Raw genomic sequence first — 22,107 nt, 5'->3', positions numbered from 1 at the left:
AGATCACGCTGCCAGTCTGCGAGCCATTCCCCGCGCTCACAGCCACGGCGAATAGCGACTCCACGTCCGCTTCCGACACCATGGACCACCATGGACGCCGACGCCGAGTTCCTTCCTGCTGCCGACATAGCAGAGCGCAACACCTCAATGGACTGACCGACACCTACGCGTTCATTATCCTGTGCAATCGCAGAACACAACAAGAACAACGACAGCGCCACGGTTGCTTGAACGCGCACCTGTGCTCGTACCTGCGCTTTTGCGCGACCGGACTTTACCCTCTACATCCTCACTTTGTCGTTCTCATCTTGTATACTGTACGCATGGTCTCTTCCATTCCCATTTTCCCGCTCTCACACCGCTCTTTCTATAGTACAATCCCGCGCTCCAGCTGCGCAGGTCATCGACACGCTCCGCAAGCTGCGTGGCGAAATCGCTGGCAAGGTTGTGCGCGTCGTAGTAGAGCTTGCGCTTCAAGTAACTGCGCACACGAGCGCACCCTCGGGTGCTGTGCACTGGGAGCCTGGACGGCACGTTGAGCCCTGGGGCAGCGTGTCGTGACGCCTATCGCCTGTTGCGTTCGCCCTCGGACTTTCCTCCTCCTCTCCAGGTCGCAAGTAGTAGATCGATTTTCAGACTAATACCAATATATTCTCCCCGTGAGATTACTTAATCGCGCTCGAAGTAGCCAGTATTAGTTTTTGCAAATGAGGGTTTTTTTGCAGTCGACTGTCCGTCTGCCCAACTGTGTGAGCTGTGCACCCCCGAACTGTCCATCTGCTCGACTGCTGAACTGTGGCTGCTGCGTGCGAAATGGACAGACGCGACAGCTGTGCCAGACGCGTGCAAAATTACTGATGCGGCGGTCGCCAATGCGCCCCCCGGAACGTACGCCCCAGGTGTGACGGCGATGGAGTGGCTGGTGAGGAGGGTCAAGTCGCAGCGGGTGACGAACTACACGGTGTGTCCTGTCCCGCCGACGTGCGCTGTTGCGAAGGGCTGCACTTGAGGGCCCTAGAGTAAGCCGGGTAAGCCGGCTGACCGGATCCCAAAATACCCCGAAGGTACTGTCCGGCCGGGCCCGATCAGGTCCGGCCAGGTACCCCGTCGGAGTCACCCGATCAGGTCGCCCCGGGTAGTGCGGAGGAGTCGCCCGATCAGACCGGGATGCTGGTGGGGAATAACATCGAGGGGGCTTCAGCAATGACCTGTACGTAGCATAGCGACACAATATATAAAGGTGCCAGCGCGTAGAGCAAATGGGGGACGAGCACGTTGAGCGTAGGGGGGTTTCTATGTGTTTGTGTTCCGGCCAGGTCGTGCGGGGGACTCAGGCAGCCGGATCCGGCTGAAATCAACCGCCGGGCTCTGGGCAACCCACTGCAGCGCGCGATGCCTGCACATGGCACCCACATGTTCAGGATGCCGCCCCATGCCCATTTCAGAGGCGCACGGCGGCGTTGTGGCCCTTCGAAAGGGCTCGCGCGGGGGCCGGGTTGTGCGGGGGACTCAGGCAGCCGGATCCGGCTAAAATCAACCACCGAGCCCGGGCAATGGGAAGTGAGAGGACGAGGGCATGCAAGCGGCTCACCGATGAAAGCAGGCATGAGGGTGTGCGAGAGACTATGGGTGTGACCAAGGGGATGGGCGAGGCGGTGGAAAGGACCAAAGGTGAGCATGACAGCGTCAGAGAAGGCGAAGGCGAAGGCGCCGGCGATAGGGAAGGCGCCAGCGATAGCGAGGGCGACAGCGAAGGCGAGGGCGACAGATACGGCGATCGCGTCAGATACAGTCCTGGGATCCACCAGGATCATTAGCGCCTGATCCATCAAGCACATCGATTTGCCTGCTTGCTCTCTCCCGCTCGCTCTTGACCTCGCCGCGCTTTTGCAGTGGATTTCCCTCACCTTCAAGTTCGCCCTGGTGTTCCTCATGTCACAACAAGAGGCCAGCGCATCCGGCCAAGGCCTCACGCAGTTGTTGCCGGCCAGGATCCGTGAATTCAGCGATGTCTGCACACAGCTCAACTCCGCGTGGATCCGCTGGAAATTCGTTACGATCCCACCCCAGTCCCGCCCTGTATATGAGCTGAATCTGCGGCATCTTGTCTGTTCTGTTGGCTCCCTATTTGGCAGACACCACCGCGACATCAACGGGACTCTTCCTTCCATTGCCCTCGCCGCAGTTTACGAGTTCAAGCGCGGTGTTATGGCTCGAAGAGCCATCGCGGAGATTAGGTCCAGAGGGGATCCTCAAAAGATAGACGAAATTGAGGCCGGTCTTCCCCCCCCCTGTCGTCATTCTTTCCAACCTCCTCCCAATCTTCCGCGATATCCCACTCCCGGATTACTTCCAAGGAATCACATTGGACCCCCCCATCATGCCCAACGACCACGGCGTCATCCGCATCATGCCGCCGTTGGAAACCTCGTCTGTCTGGTGGCTGAGCGACGGTTAGTTTTTGCACTCCCTGCCCCGTCTTCCGTTATCCTGACGTTTTTCGTCACAGAGTTCAGTCCCCCTCCACAAAACGACGGGCCAAGTTCTGACGTCGGCATCGAGATGCAGGACTCTGAAACCAGTTCGTGTCCTTGATCCATTTTCAGAACAATACTAATCATGGCTGCTCAGAACCCGGCAAACGAAAGGCTCCTCCCGATGAACACGTCCCTCCAGAGGATGGGTTCCCACCGGAGGAAGTAATTGGAGACTTTAAATTGAAGCTTCCACAGGTTCGTTGCTGATCCTAAACATTGATTGCGTTGTAACTTTCTAATTGGGCGAATGTTTCCAGGACCAGCGCTGCAGCAATTGCAAGGGCAAAAGTAGATCCTGCATCATCGCGACGCTGCATAGCGCCAAGTGTCTCGGGTGCATTGGAGACAGAAAGGGATGCTCGCTGAATGAGAACGCCACACGACGCGCTCAGCTAGAGAGCTATAAAGGTTTCCGTCTGGCTTGTCAAGTCACTGACCCAGATCGATTTCCAAGAGACCCTGAACAGGACGGTTCGTGGGCTCGGAAAGACCGCAAAGACGAAGATGTGCCATCCTGGTACCGACTCCTCGTCTCCAAAGAACGCATCAAGGGATGGTCGAAATCCGAAGTTGATAAACTCCCGGTTTTTACACTCTCACCCCCGATTCATTTGCCAACTGCCCCTACCGCCCCAGTCAGTCCGCCCATCCTATCACCCGTTCCGCCCATCCCATCGCCTGTTCCGCCCGATTCGCCGGCGCCCCCTCGTGTTTCTCCCCCTCGTGCATCGCCCCCCGGGCCTTCGGCTGATAGTAACCTGCCGAGCGAGAGCAACATCGGGCAAGAATCTATGGACGAAGTCTCTATTGACCAGGTGTCGGATGAGGAGGCTCATTCGGACCACTCCGGGCAGTCCCCTGGTCCCGGTCAGCGTGCGCGTGGGCACCGGCGCGGTCGTGGCCATGGCCGTGGGCGCGGACGTGGGAAGGGTGTTAAGTCTGCCCAAGGTGGAACCCAGGTCCGTCACGGGAAGAACAAGGGGAAGTCGGTCGATCGGGGATCAGCGACTGGACCGGACGAAGTTGAAAGCAACGCGGCCACAGTCAAGTCGTCCACCGAACCATCGCGCAAGAAACGCAGAGTGGCAGACGCCGGATCCACTGCCCAGGCGAAGACGCACCTGAGGTCGCAAGGCGGTGAAGAGCTTGTGGAAGACAGCCCCGACCTGGTTGACGGTTTGTGCCACTTGACGGTTTGATTATTTCTGTGTGGCTAATGCAGTTGATGCACAGAGGACAAGTCGGACATGGAGTGGATGCAACGACGGGCCCCGCGACCACCTGGTGAGCATGTTTGATATATTTATTCGTTGTGCTTATCAGATCCACAGCGGATTCATATGAAAATATGTCCAAGGCGGTTGTGAAGCCCAACAACCCTTGGGAAGCAGGGCGACAGGCCCGTCAGGGAAGCACAGAGTCGAACATCAATGACGAGGACCAGACGAACAGGCAGGGGGACGCCACAAGACAAAACAGCCACAGTGTAGATGACCATGAGGGGGCCATTGACGGGAGCGCAGGGGGCGTTGATGAGAGCAGTGGGTGTCCGAAATTGACATGTTATTTTCAACGCTAACAGCGGCATGTTCGAACGCCAGCTGTCCCTACCGGGCAAGATTCTTCTGCACCTGAGGAAGACCGTGACGCCTACGGTCTTCGATTAGGGATAACGTACGGCCTGCGCGTGTCGATGGACATGATCAGATTGATGATCAAATGCGGTAAAGTAAGCCGGTCGTTTGTTTTCTGCTCGACGTAACACGTTTTAATTTGGCGTCAGGATGCTCCCGACGACCGCGAAGACAGAAGAATCACTATGTCTCGTAGTGAAATGAGAGCCCTTCTCACGGAGCTTAAGGACTGTTCGGACATTTTGACGACGATCATTGAAGGGGCCCCAAATCCGATATTTAACATCACTGCCGCTCATCGTCACCTCAAGAACGCCGGGCAAGCCATCGATCGGCCCCTCAACAGAGCGAACAACTCAATCGTAAACGCTGCCCCTCAGCCGTTGCCCTCTCAGGAGGACGTCTCAAGCACCGTTCGTGGGATGCTCGACTCTGTGTTATCGCAATGGGAGGAAGGCGAATTTCTGGAGTCAGTGAAGACCTCGATGAAGAATATGATCGAAAACGTGGTTCAGGAAGGTGCGCGCCTGTCTAACCACGCTCTAAAAATTCGCATTAAAGTGCCATTGATTACATTAGGTTTTAATCTGATAACCCTCAACGCCGCAGAGGACCTTGTGGCGGGAGCCCTTCGTTCGATGCAAGAGCAGATTTCCCAGATGAAGGAAGAAGGTCAGTGTGAGCTGGAACACATTCTAGGATTTGTGGTTGCTCATAGAACTCACTGATGCAGCCGCTGCTCATCGAGAAGAACTCCTGGTCGAAACGAACAGACATCTTCAGGAAGAGCTCGCCCGGGACAGAGCCGACCTCACCCGTTTCATTCAGGACGCGCATTCGATAGCCAGCGACGTCCTTGTGACGTCAGGTCTGCTCCCAGAGGTCAATGTTGGCGAAACGGAGGAAGCACGCCAACGGCTGCATGAGGTCGACCCCGGGCTCGCTCAGGTCGGGCTGCCTTGGCGACAGGCATACAGGGACGTCTCGCAGCATATTGGAGATGGGCAGGCTAAGACTGCCACTTTGGCGTTTTTCTTCAACAATCTGCGGTTGCGCATCGAAGCCTTGGAGTCCAACTTGACCTCCTCTGGTTCGCCAATGGGCTCGACTGAAGCCGCTGGGCCGAGTGCATCGGGCTCTGGAGGAGACCGCCGCCCAGGGAACGTAGGAACCACAGCCAACCAACCTCTTGTTCGCCTGCCTGTTGCATCGAAAACGGCAGGCCCTGCCCTGTCTGAATTCACCTTCGAGATGGGGATCCATGGGCGGCGCCCATCAGTATTTTTACATGTGTCAGACAGGGTCTGAAAAGGTCTGTACAGACCCATCCGACCCCTTTCTGACCTGTCTGACTGTCCGACATCCGACCCCGTCAAAATTGTCATCCGACTTTGTTGTATCCTCATAATCTGACATTCTGATCTTAATCTGACTTTTGTGCTGACATTCTGGCCTCGATCCGACTTTTGCGAGAGACTGGATTCCGCGCAATTTGAGCTGAACGGGGTAGTTACAATGCGTATATTGAGTGCGGTATATAAGTACATGGCCCCTTTATCTACACGACATCCATGCACTACACCCGTCCGACCCGTGGCGCATGCGCAGTCACCCGTGGGCTCTGGCCACGACCCCGGATTCATCGCCGTCTGTGCGCGTCGCGGCCACAAAGGCAACGGGGCGGGGCAAGAGGAAGGAGTGCATGCCGCTACTGTAGCCTGGGGTTGCCACTCATATTGCTGACACTGTAGCCCGGGAATGCCACTCAGATGGACTCATATGAGTGGGCGCTCTGTAGCCTGCATTCTCGCTCATATGAGTGCACAGCCACCTGTATAAGCCGCCTTTCACTGCCTGTCTATAGTATTGTTACTATGTTGCTACTATTACTGCTTTATTATCATGTAGCCTGGAGTGCCATCTATATGAGCCTGTTGCTTGGGCTATTACTCGTATGAGCCTGTTGCTTGGGTTGTTACTCATATGAGCCTGTTGCTTGTGCCACCGCTCATATAGGCATAGCGCTTATCCCATGTATTGCCACTTTAGCTACTATAAATTTATATAAACATGTAGCCTGCATTGACAGTTTCACCCTTGTCTGAGGTATACACCAAGCACCTGCACCTCTATGAATATACAGTACCTACTACCAAGCTATCCTCATGTATATGTGCATACTAACAAGTGCTCACCCCTCTGAGCACTCATTTGTATCTGTGGTATGTACACTAAGTGCCCATCCTCAATTGAAGTTTGATGCTTATTTTGTGCCAAACATATCTCCCTTTGCTCTGTAATACATCCTGTGCATGCTGAGCACCCACGTTTGATGGGCATACGCACTCTGAGCACCCATGTGTGAACATGTTTGCACTCCGAGCGCCCGTGTCTGAACCTTGTCGCACTCCGGGCGCCCGTCCTTGGTGGCGCATAGCACTTCGAGCCCGCACCCCCATTACCTTGCCCCTCTCCGAGTTCTCCACCGTTTGACGTCATCTTGGGCTTTTTTTGTGCGCGTTTCTACCCTCTTTCCAACGAGCCGCCCCGTTCCGCGATGCGCCTCGCCGTTGTCTCGCTGCGCATCGTCTTGTGCAACAGAAGATCGCCCCTCGTGTCACCCACTTGATGCTCCCGTCCCTTGACGGTTCGGAGCTCGTTTTCGATGCGGCCAGGTTCATTCTCTTCCCCTCGTCAAGGCCATTCAGATGCACCTTTGCGCGCGCCGGTACGCCCAGTCAATTGTCCATGACGGCTGCCGCATTGCCGCCTTTTTGCCCTATCTGCATCTTCCTCAACCCCCACGATCTTGAGCACCATGGCTGCATATCCCGTTCGTTCCGCACGCATTTTGGTACGCGTTCCCCCCTCGTTTCCTCGCATATAACGCGCCCTCGATGCCGCCAAAACGCGCAGCAGCTCACACACAGCAGCCACTGCTCTCTCCACACCGCCTCCAGCCATCTTCAGGCTTGGATTCAACACACCGCCTTTCCAGTTTCGCTCCGATCGCGCTGAAAATTGGAGCTCAGATGGCCCTCATCAACTCCTTTCGAACGCGCCCGCGTTCGTCTCATGCGCCGCACTCGTTCTCCCGCTGTGCGCTGCGCAAGACCGCCTACAACCGGCACTCCCTTCCCATCTTTCCAATGCTCGATCTCGCCCACTTTACTACCTAAGAAGACGTGGATGGGTTCATTCGTCGCGCGTTATCAAGCACTTTCGATCGAGCGCTTGGATGTAGCAGTCGGAAGAGATTTGCGTTGTGGACGGCAGGATATGTGTATGTCCAACTTGCCTTCAAGGCCCCTCCTCCTGTGTCCCCCGGTCTTGCCCTTGCATCTTGCCCATTCCATGTCCGTTTGGCATGCGTTTTGGTGCATAGGTGAGCATCTATCCCTTCGTTTGAACGCCACCTTACACATTGTGATCTGTGCCTTTCCTGATGTTTGATATCTTGGTGCTCAGCACCTGTTTGACCTGACCTATACTGTATACACTGTCAACCCCCTCAGTCTCCCTCACTTTTTCAGAATGCAACTGTACATCACATATGAACACAGTGCTGCACATTGCAGCATATTTATATGAGTTAGTCTGCCTGTACTGGACACCTTATCCCTGGAAAGTCACCCTTCACAGCAGCATATGTAGATGGTAATTCACCAAGATAATTTGTTTATCAGAGAGTAGCTTGTAAGAGCTGTTGGTGTGCAAATTTGGAAGGCAGTAGCTGCAAAAGTGAGGGAATAATGAGGTATGATATTTTAAAATGACATACCACACACAGACATGGTATGAGAGTGTATCACATTCCAGACACCTAGATATATTCACAGACAATATCATGAATGCATTGGAGAAGAGATGAAACATAAATACAGATTTCCGGTGATGATACAAGATATGTCTGGAAAGTGGAAGTTCTGAAAAAACATGACATGCATAAGTTCATGTGCAGACATGATATTAACAGGCCGTTTGCTTCATCACAATTGGATACTATTCGGCTGCTCAGATCGGAATTTGTAAGCTTATCGGGGATGAGATGCATGTGAGGGATAGTATGTCATTATTTTATGACATACGGTACCCCTGGCCTGGCATGTGCTCCGATTATAATGCGAAAACATGGAACAGAACGGGGTAAGTCACAGCTATCCAGTGCAGAAGGGATCTTGAAAAACGGTTATGAATCAGTGGAGATGTGCAAGGCAGGCCGGGGGTGCGGTTTGTGCTGGGTGTGCATTGACTCCGCTTTCTGCTGCAACCACACTTCTGGCCTGCCTTGCACATCTCCACTGATTCATAACCGTTTTTCAAGATCCCTTCTGCACTGGATAGCTGTGACTTACCCCGTTCTGTTCCATGTTTTCGCATTATAATCGGAGCACATGCCAGGCCAGGGGTACCGTATGTCATAAAATAATGACATACTATCCCTCACATGCATCTCATCCCCGATAAGCTTACAAATTCCGATCTGAGCAGCCGAATAGTATCCAATTGTGATGAAGCAAACGGCCTGTTAATATCATGTCTGCACATGAACTTATGCATGTCATGTTTTTTCAGAACTTCCACTTTCCAGACATATCTTGTATCATCACCGGAAATCTGTATTTATGTTTCATCTCTTCTCCAATGCATTCATGATATTGTCTGTGAATATATCTAGGTGTCTGGAATGTGATACACTCTCATACCATGTCTGTGTGTGGTATGTCATTTTAAAATATCATACCTCATTATTCCCTCACTTTTGCAGCTACTGCCTTCCAAATTTGCACACCAACAGCTCTTACAAGCTACTCTCTGATAAACAAATTATCTTGGTGAATTACCATCTACATATGCTGCTGTGAAGGGTGACTTTCCAGGGATAAGGTGTCCAGTACAGGCAGACTAACTCATATAAATATGCTGCAATGTGCAGCACTGTGTTCATATGTGATGTACAGTTGCATTCTGAAAAAGTGAGGGAGACTGAGGGGGTTGACAGTGTATACAGTATAGGTCAGGTCAAACAGGTGCTGAGCACCAAGATATCAAACATCAGGAAAGGCACAGATCACAATGTGTAAGGTGGCGTTCAAACGAAGGGATAGATGCTCACCTATGCACCAAAACGCATGCCAAACGGACATGGAATGGGCAAGATGCAAGGGCAAGACCGGGGGACACAGGAGGAGGGGCCTTGAAGGCAAGTTGGACATACACATATCCTGCCGTCCACAACGCAAATCTCTTCCGACTGCTACATCCAAGCGCTCGATCGAAAGTGCTTGATAACGCGCGACGAATGAACCCATCCACGTCTTCTTAGGTAGTAAAGTGGGCGAGATCGAGCATTGGAAAGATGGGAAGGGAGTGCCGGTTGTAGGCGGTCTTGCGCAGCGCACAGCGGGAGAACGAGTGCGGCGCATGAGACGAACGCGGGCGCGTTCGAAAGGAGTTGATGAGGGCCATCTGAGCTCCAATTTTCAGCGCGATCGGAGCGAAACTGGAAAGGCGGTGTGTTGAATCCAAGCCTGAAGATGGCTGGAGGCGGTGTGGAGAGAGCAGTGGCTGCTGTGTGTGAGCTGCTGCGCGTTTTGGCGGCATCGAGGGCGCGTTATATGCGAGGAAACGAGGGGGGAACGCGTACCAAAATGCGTGCGGAACGAACGGGATATGCAGCCATGGTGCTCAAGATCGTGGGGGTTGAGGAAGATGCAGATAGGGCAAAAAGGCGGCAATGCGGCAGCCGTCATGGACAATTGACTGGGCGTACCGGCGCGCGCAAAGGTGCATCTGAATGGCCTTGACGAGGGGAAGAGAATGAACCTGGCCGCATCGAAAACGAGCTCCGAACCGTCAAGGGACGGGAGCATCAAGTGGGTGACACGAGGGGCGATCTTCTGTTGCACAAGACGATGCGCAGCGAGACAACGGCGAGGCGCATCGCGGAACGGGGCGGCTCGTTGGAAAGAGGGTAGAAACGCGCACAAAAAAAGCCCAAGATGACGTCAAACGGTGGAGAACTCGGAGAGGGGCAAGGTAATGGGGGTGCGGGCTCGAAGTGCTATGCGCCACCAAGGACGGGCGCCCGGAGTGCGACAAGGTTCAGACACGGGCGCTCGGAGTGCAAACATGTTCACACATGGGTGCTCAGAGTGCGTATGCCCATCAAACGTGGGTGCTCAGCATGCACAGGATGTATTACAGAGCAAAGGGAGATATGTTTGGCACAAAATAAGCATCAAACTTCAATTGAGGATGGGCACTTAGTGTACATACCACAGATACAAATGAGTGCTCAGAGGGGTGAGCACTTGTTAGTATGCACATATACATGAGGATAGCTTGGTAGTAGGTACTGTATATTCATAGAGGTGCAGGTGCTTGGTGTATACCTCAGACAAGGGTGAAACTGTCAATGCAGGCTACATGTTTATATAAATTTATAGTAGCTAAAGTGGCAATACATGGGATAAGCGCTATGCCTATATGAGCGGTGGCACAAGCAACAGGCTCATATGAGTAACAACCCAAGCAACAGGCTCATACGAGTAATAGCCCAAGCAACAGGCTCATATAGATGGCACTCCAGGCTACATGATAATAAAGCAGTAATAGTAGCAACATAGTAACAATACTATAGACAGGCAGTGAAAGGCGGCTTATACAGGTGGCTGTGCACTCATATGAGCGAGAATGCAGGCTACAGAGCGCCCACTCATATGAGTCCATCTGAGTGGCATTCCCGGGCTACAGTGTCAGCAATATGAGTGGCAACCCCAGGCTACAGGGACGGCACCCAGTGAGAGGAAGCGCGAGGGCCATGCCACGCGCACTGCCCTACGCTAGCCTGCGGGTCGAGGCTGTTGTGACTCGGTGCTGTAGAGCGCGTGCGGGGCCTTTTCGTCGTACGGGAACGCTGAGGGCGCGTGCGTGGCGGTCGTCGTAGGCGTAGGCAGCGCGCGAGGAGGGCACTGCCGGTGATATTCCACGCGAGGCGAACACTGTTGACCGCAGCAGCGTGAACGGCGCGGGCTTGTGCCAGAGCCCCTGGTTCCGCGCAATGTGCGCGTGGACGACGCGGGCGATGCAGGCGGCGAGGGAACGAGATGGGCAGCGGCAGATGCGGGGAATGTGGGCGACGTGAGGGCGACACGGCAGCGACGTGGGCCCTTGAACAAGGCAAACGTGGGCGACGTGGGCAGGCGACGTGGGCGACGTAGTGGGTCGGCGCTGTACCCACACTGCGAGGTGGGCCGTACTGGATTGTGATCGACGGGATGGCGCCGTCGACAGCGAAGACCTGATCAAAGACATGGCACGCAGTGGGGGAGACGAGGTTGACGGCCGTGTTCGCCATGTCCGCGATGTCGCCGCCGCACCCGAGCGGGTAGTGGAGTCCGTGCTGCCTATGGGCCGGGGATGAGCATGTTGGAGTGAACACCTTCCGTGAGATGGGAAAAGCGACGGAGTTGAGTGCGAGCACAAGGCGGTCAAAATAAAAGCGGAGGGACTCATGCGTGGACCTTCCCCAACCACGAGCACTGCAGAGGCTGGGAGAGGGAGACAGTGAGTTCTCGAACACTTGGATCCGTCGTAGGGCTCCAACTCACTCGCATCCACGGCGGCTTTCGCTGCGGGCATGTGTGATCAAGTCGAGGGTATCTCAATCGGACCAGAGTGAGTGTTGGTCTGCACGGGGGCTGGTAAAACGGGTGTTGGGAATATACTCACCTGCCACTGCCCAAGTTTCTTGACCTCGAGCCAACGCCGGAGCTCCTCGACCTCGCGCGGGAGGAGCTCATTCTCCTGCTTGAGCTCGTGGATGTGCATCAGCGAAGATGGAATTGCGGTGACTTAGTCAGGGTGACGCGGAGGACGTGGGTTCGGGGACGATGCAGGTGACATGGCGACCAGTGAGCGAGGCGAGCAATGTCAAGGGCACAAGGGCGCCAGGTGAGGTGGGCGAGGTCGAGAGAGTCGGGCAAGGACAGAGGGGAGACACGATGGAGGAAGGTCGACGACGTGTTGGCAGCTGGAGGTGCGCCTCCGCTTTGGGGACGCGTGGGAACTGACGCGTGGCGCGCGGACTCCAGCGCTTGGCACTGCCAGCACCACCTTCGTCATCCCCATCGTCTCCGCCTCCTTGCCCGTCTCCTCATTCCCTCGCTCTTCGCCTGACCCGACAGCAAAGAACACCTGTCAAAGTTTCCCCAAGAAGTACGACAAGCACGCCAGCTACCGCTTCTCCCTCGCCTTCAGGTGTGTAGCCAACATCGACCTCATCCAACTTCACCTTCCCGGCCCAGAACAGGGCTTGCGTCTGCATCTCCTCCCAGCTCTACGACCGACGAGGTGTGTCCTTTTCGCTCACTTTCCCAACCCAGCCATCCAACGCCCACCATCTCTCCCAGCCTTGGACACCAACTCGTCCTTGCCGCTCTCCAACTCCCTCACCCACCTTGTCGATCTCACCTCCACTTTGCACCTCCACTTCACTCCGCATACGCGAGATCATGACCGCAGATGGCGTTCTCGAACGCCTCGTCTGTATCCTCTGCGACTTCTGCCTCTCTCCTCCACCTCCGGAGAACCCGTCCACCTTTTATGGTCTTGCTCCACTCTCACCCCCCAAAGCCGGCCCCGATCCTCCTCCCCAAGACTTACTACAAGCACGCCGGTTGCGATTTCTCCCTCGCCTTCCAGTGCATCGCTAACATTGGCTTCCGCAGTTCGGAACCTATACGCTCCCGCGTCGTCGAGGCCGGCACCCTCGAGGTCGTCGGCCGCATTCTTGAGGCGTGGCTCGCCAGCAAAGGATTCGCTGTCGGCCCCGCCGTCGCCGCGAATGGCATGCCTCGCGAGACGCGTGAACAGCGGCTTGCCCGTCTGCAGGCGCAATCGGAAATCCGGGCGAGGGAGAAGCGCGAGCAGAACACTATCGCGTGATCCAGCAGGCGCTCGAGCGCCAGGTGTCGGAGCAGCCCGAGGCGAGGGTGGTCGAACCCTCAGGGAGGGATAGCGACGTATCGCATGAGGTGCGTACCGACACTCGCGGTGGCGTGCGTGTTTGCCTGACCGCAGGACAGGAGCCGATGCAGACGAAGGCTGCCCAGCCGCCCGCGGGCTCGTCGCGCGTGCAGGCGGCGCAAGAGAAAGACAACTCGACGGAGACGTCCACGAACGCGACCCCGAACCGCTCGACCATCCCCACGGGCTCTGTCGTGGTCCCGGGTCGGGACCGCAGCGGGACCATTCTCGCACAGCCCGTGTGGGATCAGCCTGCGAACACTGCCCGGGCCCATCTGTCCAGAACAACTCGGCCGGACGTTCGACTTCGACCTTGGCGGTGGACTCTCGCCTGGAGACAGTGACGGAGGATGGAGACGGCGACGGCGACGTGGATATGACCACAAGCCGTGACGGACCACACATTCCCCCCACGCGCATCTCCGACGCCGCTGCACCATCGACATTCCATCGGACGCGCACATCTTCATCAGCGACAAGGGTGGTATGCCAGTGTCGGCGTCGAAGATGGCCCCGATTTCGCCTCCTGGGGCTCCTGGTGCGCTCAACGGCCCTCCTGCCCCCCGCACGGTCGCTGGCGGACATCCAGCGGGCGAACGCACACCGCGTGCGGGCACGACTAATCTACCGATAGCGCCCCGCGCCCCCGCCGCAGCCTTCCTTACTCCTATCTTCACCCTCGCCGAGCCCTCTCACGCGGACGTGACTACGCCTGGGAGACGGAACACCATCCGCGTCAGCGCTGGGGGAACGGGAGCTGGTTTGCCACGCTTCCGTGTTGTTTAGAGTGTACACTGTATTAGCATTAACACAATACATTGTCGTTTGAATCTCTTAGTTGTGCGGTTTGCCAATGTATGGACTATGCTCGGTTCAAACAGGTGCTGAACACCAAAAGTCGGATGGTCGGATGGGTCGGATGAGGGTCTGATGTCGGACAGCCTAAAAATCCGACTTTCTAACAAATCTGACACATGTAAAAATACTGATGCCCGGCCTCCCACGATGGGATCCATAGAGCTGTGGAGGAGGGAGGGGCGGCAGGCCACAGTTCCCAAGGCGGGAAGAGTCGGATGGCTCGGGGCGTGGGCAAGAGTCGGCGTGACAGCGAGGGCGAAGATGAAGATGGCGACGAAAACAGCGACGAAGACAGCGACGAAGACGGCGACGAAGACAGCGACAAAGACAGCGACGAAGACAGCGACGAAGACGACGGCGGCGGCCAGGAAGACGGGGGCGACGGCGACGGCGAAGACGGGGGCAACAGCGACAGCGACGGCGACGGCGACGGCGACACAGGCAGCTGGGCCAGCAACACCGGCCGCGCGATTAGTCCAGCGCCCCCATTGGCTGAAGGGCCGGCACATACAGACCTGTGCAGCCGCAGCAGCCTCAGCAGCCTGACGGGCAGCTCCCGCTCGGCGCAGTTGGGGCTTAACCGGCATGCTTCAGGCGACTCGAGCGAGATCGACCCCCCCGCGTCGCCGCCGCCAACTTCCCCCGAGTCGACGCCGCAACCCCCCGCCCCCACGTCGCACCCAGTCGCCGCAGTTCCGCATATCACATTCACGCGTTCTGGCCGCCCTACCCGACACCCTAGCCGGCTGAATCGAGTCTGATTTTCGCGCACATTTTTGTTGTAATATGAGCCCCCGATCATCATAATATAGCCCCATGCCATGCCGCCGACTTTTTCGTGAACGATTCTGAAAAGTGATACCCCATTCAATCACCTCTCCAAGTATCGGCCCGATATGGATCGTCAGAACCCCATGAAAGGGCGTCAAAAGAAGGCATCTAATGGTCGACGATTCCCCCTCATTCACCACCCCCTAGTGATCACCACGGGTGGGCCTGACCCGGCCGGGTCCCGGGTCCGGGTCATGCGGGTCCGGGTCCGGGTGGTGAGGAGCCGACCCGCGCGTTTGTGCATTGACCCGTGGGTAACCCGGCGGTTATGTCACACTGTACTGAACATCCTGGTTGGGCGCTTCCAGCAGCGCGTGCCGGTTTCAGCCTGACCCTGAGTGGCTAGCGCCACCTACTGTACAGTTATAGGATTATATAATGATGAGACTTTCCCTGTCCTCTCCGCCCCGTCTCTGCGAGTCTGCCTTTCCACCCACTTCTGCGTCTATCTTGTTGATGTCGACTTCCACCACTGTCCACCCTGATCCACCTCAAAAGCGTCCCGCATCCCCTTCGGTGGAGCAAGATGCCCCGGCGGAGAAGCGCCATCGCACCCTCACGAAGAGGGCTCAGCGGATGCTTGAAGACGAGGGAATGGTGGTGAGTCTTCAACCATTCTGCACTAAATGATATATACTCACGTCGAGGTCAGCCTGGTGCCGCGGGTGCAAGTGTAGCAGCCCCTGCTGGTGACGCTGCACCCTGCGAGAAGGCCGTCGGTGATGCCGCACCCCGCGCGAAGGCCACCGGCGGTGCCGCAAAACCTGCTGGTGACGTTCCACCCCGCGCGAAGCCCACCGGCGATGCCACACCCCACGCGAAGCCCGCCAGCAATGCCGCACCACGCGCGAAGCCTGCTGCCACTGGTGACGCCCCACCTCGCGCGAAGCCTGCTGGCGACGCTGCTGCAGCTGATAAAGGGCCGAGTGCGCACCACAAGAAGGCGCGGAAGCCGAAGAAGCGGTCGAAGTCTGGAAAGGGTGTTGTGAAGCCGACTCGGAAGACGGGGGGCTATCACTCACCATACTGCTTGTCCGAAGAGGAGGAGGCGGCTGCACATCATGATGTAATCAACATTGACAACTCGGACTCGGACAGTGGGAGGTCAGACTCGCCAGCGCCAGCCTTCACCAAGGGAACAAATGGCGTGCCGTGGTTCGAGGACGATGATAAGGGCCTAAAGCAGCTTGGTGAGTGTGACTTCGTCGTAATCCTGGCTGAAGATGTACTCACTAACGTTGCGGCATGTATAGCGGCCATGATGGACCGTGGGTGGGACTCCCCTATCTACGGTTTTTTCAAGCCCATCCCTAAGATCGCGGACATCGACGGACGTCGTGTGCACGTCTTCGAGTGCATGGCTAAAGGCTGTATCAAAAAGGCTGTTAATCGCTACATCGACAAAGGCGACGCGACGTCAACTGGCAACATGACAAGGCACGCAAAAAACTGCTTTGGCGAAGATGCAGTGAAGCGCGTGGTCAAGGCCACGATGACGCCTGGAGAGGTTCGTCAGCGCTTCGGCAAGAATGCCTTGGAGAGTGGGGACGTCACCTCCTTCTTTGAGCGCAAGGGGAAGGGACCGGTGACATACTCTCATCGCCAGCACACGCGCACTGAGACACGGTATGTTCTATCCAAGCCTGGTTTGATTGTTGTATTGATGACCATATTAGTGCGGAATTTGCGCGATGGGTCGCGGAGTCTTACCGTCCGTTTGATATCGTCAAGGACGCCCGTCTCCAGTCACTACTGAAGACGGGCAGACCGGGATACTGGATCCCATCCGCTTCAACGGTCGCGCGCGATGTGAAGACCCTCTTCACGCGCTCGCGCACTCGGATCAGCCGTCTTCTTCGGGTGAGTAGAGCAGGCTGTAGAGGACATTTTAGTACTCATCAGATCACAGGAGTACGAAGGACGACTTAGCATATCCACGGACTGCTGGTCGTCTCCAAATGGGAATGCCTTCATGGCGGTTATCGTGCACTTTGAGCATGATGGAGAGCCGCTCAGTATGGTGCTCGACGTTGTTGAGGTGGCAAAAGTGCGTACCTTGATGTTTTTCCCACCTCTCCGGTGTCCGCTGACCATGGGATCTGCTAGTCGCACACAGGTCAGACCCTCGGCGAAACTCAGATTCGTATCCTCTGCGAATTTGGTATCAAGGAAATGGTGTGTGCCTCAGAATGCGTACAAACATATGAAGAAGACTGATAAAACTACTCACACAGCTCCTTGGTGTCGCCTGTGATAGTGCATCCGCTAATTTGGCGATGATCAAGACGATGGAGAAAGGTCTTCAGAAGTTCCGGGCGTCTTCCGGACATGTCGCCTGCTTTGGGCACATCGTCCAGCTCGTCGGCCGCGGCTTGCTCGATCAGTTCGACCCAGAGAAGAAGAAGCCAGGTGAGGGTGAGGATGCTGCCACAGAGGAGGACGAGGACGCGGAGGATGGGGACGATGAGGATGACGAGGATGAAGAAGAAGACACAGAGGACGGACTTGAGGGGATCATGGACGAGGTCGAGTGGGTCGACGACATGTCCGGAATGACTCCAGGCGAGCTCCGCGATTTCCGCTCCAATCTCCGCCCAGTGCGCTTGATGCTTACTAAGGTGAGTTCCCACTCCTATCGTCTGCGTTCGACGCCTCACGGTCACTCACTGTCTCGACTCTCGTTGTCTCAAGCTCCGTCGCCTGGCTGCCACCATCCGCAAGTCGACGACAATCTTGCTGCCAGCATGGAAGAAGCAGCTCGAATTGCTCAATCAAGACATTCTCATGCTGAAGCAAGACGTCAGAACACGGTGGTGTTCAACTCACGACATGCTCAAGCGGGCTGTCCGCCTGAAGAAGGCTATCAAGTCCTTCTGCGAGGCCGACAACGACCTACATCCTCTGGATCTCGAGAAGTACCAGCTCTCAAAGCGGGAATGGTCCATTGCAGAGCAGCTTCTCGAGGTGCTCAAGGTATGTGTCTCTTGTTCTCACACTTTTCTTCTTCGTTCTGATCATCTTTCTGCTTATTCCCACTGCCATGTGGTCTCTCTCATCTTCCCGTTTCGCTGCCTCCCATATCCTTGTCTTTTCCGACTACTCTCATCGTCTCTGCACGCCCCTGGTTCGTCTCCCCGTTTCGTCTCCCCGCATCGTCGCTGTGCACCCTTGTTTCGTCTCCCCACCTCGCCTCCCTGCCTCGCCTCCCTGCATCGTCTCTGTGCATTATCTCCATTCGTCCTCATCCGATTGTCCCCACACCCACACCACATCCACACCGCATCCACGCCGTATCTCCTTTTATTCTTGTCCTCGCACCGTCTCCTCATCTCCTCACACCATCTCCTCATCTCCTCGTCTTGTCTTGTCTTGTCTTGTCTCGTCTCCATACATCACCTACCCATCCCCATCTCTCATGAATCCCTGGCGTCCAACCTCAACAGGTCTTCAAGGACGCGACGCTCTTCTTCTCCCGCAGCACGCCAAACCTGGCGAGCGTCATCCCAGTCATGGACGTCCTCGATGAGCGCCTCACCACCACAGCGTTGCCAGGCAGCAAGACCTCGAAGGGTGTACCCTATGACCCAGCCATCCGTTTTGCTCACAAGTTCGCGCAGCAGGTCCTCAACAAGTAGTACTACGAACTCACGGACTCTTCGGAGTGCTATCGAATCGCCATGGGTGAGTTCTAATGCTATTCATTTGTACGTTGTAACCAATTAGACTCGTCTGTAACAGTGTTGCACCCGGGCTTCAAGCTCGAGTACTTCAAGACTCATCACTGGCAAGATGAGTGGATCGAGACGGCCAAGACTCTCGTCCGCAACGAGTACGACTTGAACTACAAGCACTCTGACGCGGCCGTCGACCAGGACGACCATGACGATGTAGTGCCTGTAGCACGCCGGTCTCGGGGCGACAAGGTACGTTCTATTATCATCTGTCTTATGCGTTGTACTAGAGCGTGTCGAGCGGCGCATTGCGGGCGCGTCGAGCAGTTCGCGTCACCCGCATCGAGCTGCCCGTATCGCCCGTCTCGAACCGACCATATTGGTCATGTCAAGCGGCTCGTTGCGGCTCGTTGCAAGCGTGTCGAGCAGCTTGTCGCAGGCGCGTCGAGTGGCTCGTTGCGGGCGTGTCGAGCAGTTCGCGTTGCCCGTATCGAGCTGCCCGCGTCGCCTGTGTCAAACCAACCGCATCGGCCATGTGGAGCGGCTCGTTGCGAGCGCGTTGAGCGGCGCGTTGCGGGCGCGTCGAGCAGTTCGTGTCACCCGCATCGAGCTGCCCGCATCGCCCGTCTCAAACCGACCGTATCGGTCATGTCAAGCGGCTCGTTGCGGCTCGTTGCAAGCGCGTCGAGCAGCTTGTCACGGGCGCGTCGAGTGGCTCGTTGCGGGTGTGTCGAGCAGTTCGCGTTGCTCGTATCGAGCTGCCCACGTCGCCCGCATCGAGCTGCCCGCGTCGCCTGTGTCAAACCGACCGCATCAGCCATGTCGAGCCGCTCGTTGCGAGCGCGTTGAGCGGCGCGTTGCGGGCGCGTCGAGCAGTTCGCGTCGCCCGCATCGAGCTGCAAGTCGTGTGCAGTGTGTCGAGCTGCCGTGTCGAGCTGCTCGCATTTGGCACATTGGGGAGCCTGCGCCGCCCACGCTGAGGAGCCCGTGGCGCAGTGAGCTGCCTATGTCGGGTGTGGAGAGATCCGGGACTCGGCCGTTCAGCGCTCATGATGCTGAATCCATTTCTTGCAGGACGACGAAGATGTCAATATGTTTGACACCTACAACTTCCTCCCGGTTGGGGGAAACTCAATCGACAAGGACGAGTTGACGCGCTACCTTGCAGAGTCAATCATCCCTGTTGAAAATGCACTCGACTGGTGGCGTTCACATGCAAAGCAGTACCCATGCTTGAGCCGCATGGCTCGCGACTTTCTGATGATTCCCGGTGAGTTGCAGAGCCGTCTTCATTTGTTGCATCTTCACACTAACATCCATGCTCATTGATAGCTACTTCTATCGACGTTGAGCGGCTCTTCAGCCGGGGTCGTTTGTTGCTGCCTCACGTGCGCAACCGACTTTCTGCGCAGACGACCTGTGCTCTCCTGTGCCTTGGCGACTGGTCTCGCCTTGGATTTATTCACAGCGAGGATGTTCTCCGGGTTGCTGCATTGGATGAAGTAGAAGAGAATGACGTTCTCGATTACAAGATGCCGAAGGGATACGATAGAATTGAGCTCGCACGTGGTTAAGGTACATGTCATGTACGTTCTATTGTGATGTTATGTTATGTCTACCCGCATGCTTGTTGCACTTTCCCACCTGCGATATGCACACTCTCTGCATCTAAGTATTCAATCACTTCTCTCTCAATGTGCTGACCCTCGGGTGACCCGTGGAGGGTACGACCCGCGCAAACCCGTGTGTATAGGCGCCAACCCGTGAGCTCAGTGACCCGGGGGTCTGCGGGTCCCGGGTTTCACGGGTCCGGGTCTGGGTCCAGCTGCCATGACCCCGGGGTGACCCGTGGTGATCACTACCACCCCCTCATTCATCATGGATCGCGCCCGATTTCAAAGCATCAGTGACGCAGTGGTATTCAGCTTCGAGCAAAATTTGAAGACACACGGGGAAGGGCGCTCTTCCCTGCCGATGATGCCAGTAGCTTCAAGTATTCCAGGGAGGGACAAGGCTGCAGCTTGGCGAGCCGGGTCTGTTTTAGCGGCTGCGTTGGGTCGCCGCTGTAAGGTCGCATTCCAGGCCGGAGAGAATGTTACTGATATTCACATAGACCAGACAGCCTGGCCGTTGGAGAAATACGAACATGTGCCTGGAAAAGGCCGTGCCTTGAACGATGAGAGACGGGAGGAAGATCTCGCAGAGATATTTCCACCGATCGAGCCGAAAATACCTGACGGGTCGCTGCCCATCGTGGAGGACAAACCCTTTGTGATTACCGATTCCGAAGATTTTATCCTGGTGTGGTCTCTGCCAGGGATACTTTCTGATGACATTCAGGTCAGTGCTGCGTCAGCTGCCGTCCAACTTGGTTTAACGAAAAGCAGGAGGACATAATCCAGGCACGCTCGGCCTACGGTGAAGCCGGCGGCCTCCACATTTCGACCGATGAATCAGTCTGGCGCTGTGGCCCAAAGCTGTTCAACCTCGATGCAAAGAATTCCAATCCGGGCATCAAATCTCACGCCGGGCAGCAGTTCTTGTCCCCTGCTGCCATACCCCAAGGCACTTCGGTATGCGCCTACCAAAAAAACATCCTTGCTTGCGTTCATTCCTTTCGGTCTGCAGCAGCTTCGAAAAAACATTGCCGAAACGAAGTCCTACTCAGAGAATGGCACGTCCGCATGGCTTCAAAGCATGGCACGCGCTGGTGCTGTTTTCGATGGGATCATGCGCGTCACCTGCCCGGCTCAGCATTGCGCACTACGCGCCGAGCTAGATGAACTTGCCAGACGCGAACCCGAGACCGCGGGCCTCTGGTGTTTCCCCACACAGGCATGCCACCTCATTTCCAATCGGGAGACGATATTCCATTGTGACACGGGGGATGGCAGTCTCTTCTACGACATGGTCGCCACTGTTGGTGACTATGGAAGGGGGGCATACATGGGCTATCAGTCTCTCGGTTTCGCGGCGCCATACAACAGCGGCAACGCGCAAGTTTTCCTGGCCAAGCACCTCTCACATGGCGTTCCCGAGGTCTCCGGTGATCGGGTTTGCATCGCGCTTTTCTGTCAGAGGGGAGTGTTGAAAGCATGGGGCATTGACCAAGCTGGCAAGGAATATTTTCCCCTTCGGGTAGATGACTTCGTTGTTGCGTCCGGGTTGTAATTTTAACCAGGGCAAGCAGGTGTTGACTTTTTTTTTCCCGTCGCCGTCGCCGTCGCCGTCGCGTGCACCGTCGCCGTCGCCGTCGCGTGCACCGTCGCCGTCGCCGTCGCTTTCGCTTTTAACATCGCCATTGCATTTGTTCAAACCCCCACATTGGCAAATACATTAAAACACCGAATTGGGCCCTCATTCTGTCGCTGTTTTCTTCTTTTGCCTCACCGGTTGCCTTCTCACGGGCGCCGTTTGCACGGCCTGCTTTTTCCCCCTCGGCTTTGGGCGAGAGGCACCACGACTGCGGCCCCCTCCACTCTCAGCCGTGTTCTCCGCTGCGTGAATCAACTCATCTGACGGTTGGGGCAGCCCTGCTTCTTCCGG

General features: G+C 56.2%; 8 protein-coding genes across 8 annotated transcripts; 6 read left to right on the top strand and 2 right to left on the bottom strand.

Annotated features, from left to right (window-relative positions):
* Positions 1-1,441: 1,441 nt before the first annotated feature.
* BXZ73DRAFT_105175 (uncharacterized protein) lies at positions 1,442-1,814 on the bottom strand (the record flags this gene model as incomplete). Its single annotated transcript, XM_048016163.1, has 2 exons — positions 1,442-1,527; positions 1,592-1,814. 2 exons carry the CDS (start codon positions 1,812-1,814, stop codon positions 1,442-1,444), a joined length of 309 nt encoding a protein of 102 aa, XP_047873946.1.
* A 566-nt stretch (positions 1,815-2,380) lies between these two features.
* Positions 2,381-5,479, top strand: BXZ73DRAFT_80545 (uncharacterized protein; the record flags this gene model as incomplete). Its single annotated transcript, XM_048023305.1, has 10 exons — positions 2,381-2,453; positions 2,510-2,581; positions 2,632-2,732; positions 2,795-3,713; positions 3,771-3,821; positions 3,869-4,078; positions 4,139-4,266; positions 4,321-4,690; positions 4,751-4,843; positions 4,905-5,479. The coding sequence occupies 10 exons, from the start codon at positions 2,381-2,383 to the stop codon at positions 5,477-5,479; spliced, it is 2,592 nt and encodes an 863-aa protein (XP_047873945.1).
* Positions 5,480-11,016: 5,537 nt separating this feature from the next.
* On the bottom strand, positions 11,017-12,004 carry BXZ73DRAFT_105173 (uncharacterized protein; the record flags this gene model as incomplete). Its single annotated transcript, XM_048016162.1, has 4 exons — positions 11,017-11,090; positions 11,147-11,175; positions 11,434-11,576; positions 11,906-12,004. 4 exons carry the CDS (start codon positions 12,002-12,004, stop codon positions 11,017-11,019), a joined length of 345 nt encoding a protein of 114 aa, XP_047873944.1.
* A 173-nt stretch (positions 12,005-12,177) lies between these two features.
* BXZ73DRAFT_105172 (uncharacterized protein) lies at positions 12,178-14,820 on the top strand (the record flags this gene model as incomplete). The annotated part of the gene is made up of 8 exons (XM_048016161.1): positions 12,178-12,212; positions 12,284-12,433; positions 12,486-12,526; positions 12,586-12,635; positions 12,698-12,997; positions 13,126-13,209; positions 13,261-13,442; positions 14,220-14,820. 8 exons carry the CDS (start codon positions 12,178-12,180, stop codon positions 14,818-14,820), a joined length of 1,443 nt encoding a protein of 480 aa, XP_047873943.1.
* Positions 14,821-16,151: 1,331 nt separating this feature from the next.
* On the top strand, positions 16,152-17,107 carry BXZ73DRAFT_52866 (uncharacterized protein; the record flags this gene model as incomplete). The annotated part of the gene is made up of 4 exons (XM_048020889.1): positions 16,152-16,520; positions 16,637-16,750; positions 16,800-16,937; positions 16,997-17,107. 4 exons carry the CDS (start codon positions 16,152-16,154, stop codon positions 17,105-17,107), a joined length of 732 nt encoding a protein of 243 aa, XP_047873942.1.
* A 14-nt stretch (positions 17,108-17,121) lies between these two features.
* On the top strand, positions 17,122-17,334 carry BXZ73DRAFT_23503 (uncharacterized protein; the record flags this gene model as incomplete). Its single annotated transcript, XM_048017677.1, has 1 exon — positions 17,122-17,334. A coding segment is annotated over one exon (213 nt), but the record flags the coding sequence as incomplete, so codon positions are not given.
* Positions 17,335-17,406: 72 nt separating this feature from the next.
* BXZ73DRAFT_52881 (uncharacterized protein) lies at positions 17,407-18,741 on the top strand (the record flags this gene model as incomplete). The annotated part of the gene is made up of 4 exons (XM_048020891.1): positions 17,407-17,508; positions 17,582-17,863; positions 18,526-18,571; positions 18,629-18,741. Coding segments are annotated over 4 exons (543 nt in total), but the record flags the coding sequence as incomplete, so codon positions are not given.
* Positions 18,742-20,439: 1,698 nt separating this feature from the next.
* Positions 20,440-21,732, top strand: BXZ73DRAFT_80541 (uncharacterized protein; the record flags this gene model as incomplete). Its single annotated transcript, XM_048023304.1, has 3 exons — positions 20,440-20,862; positions 20,907-21,134; positions 21,193-21,732. The coding sequence occupies 3 exons, from the start codon at positions 20,440-20,442 to the stop codon at positions 21,730-21,732; spliced, it is 1,191 nt and encodes a 396-aa protein (XP_047873939.1).
* Positions 21,733-22,107: the final 375 nt, after the last annotated feature.

This window comes from Epithele typhae (genome assembly GCF_022376455.1).
Source record: "Epithele typhae strain CBS 203.58 chromosome Unknown BXZ73scaffold_62, whole genome shotgun sequence".
NCBI lineage: Eukaryota > Fungi > Basidiomycota > Agaricomycetes > Polyporales > Epitheliaceae > Epithele > Epithele typhae.
The sequence above is the reverse complement of the archived record's forward strand: the minus strand, read 5'-3'. Positions and strand labels throughout refer to the sequence as shown.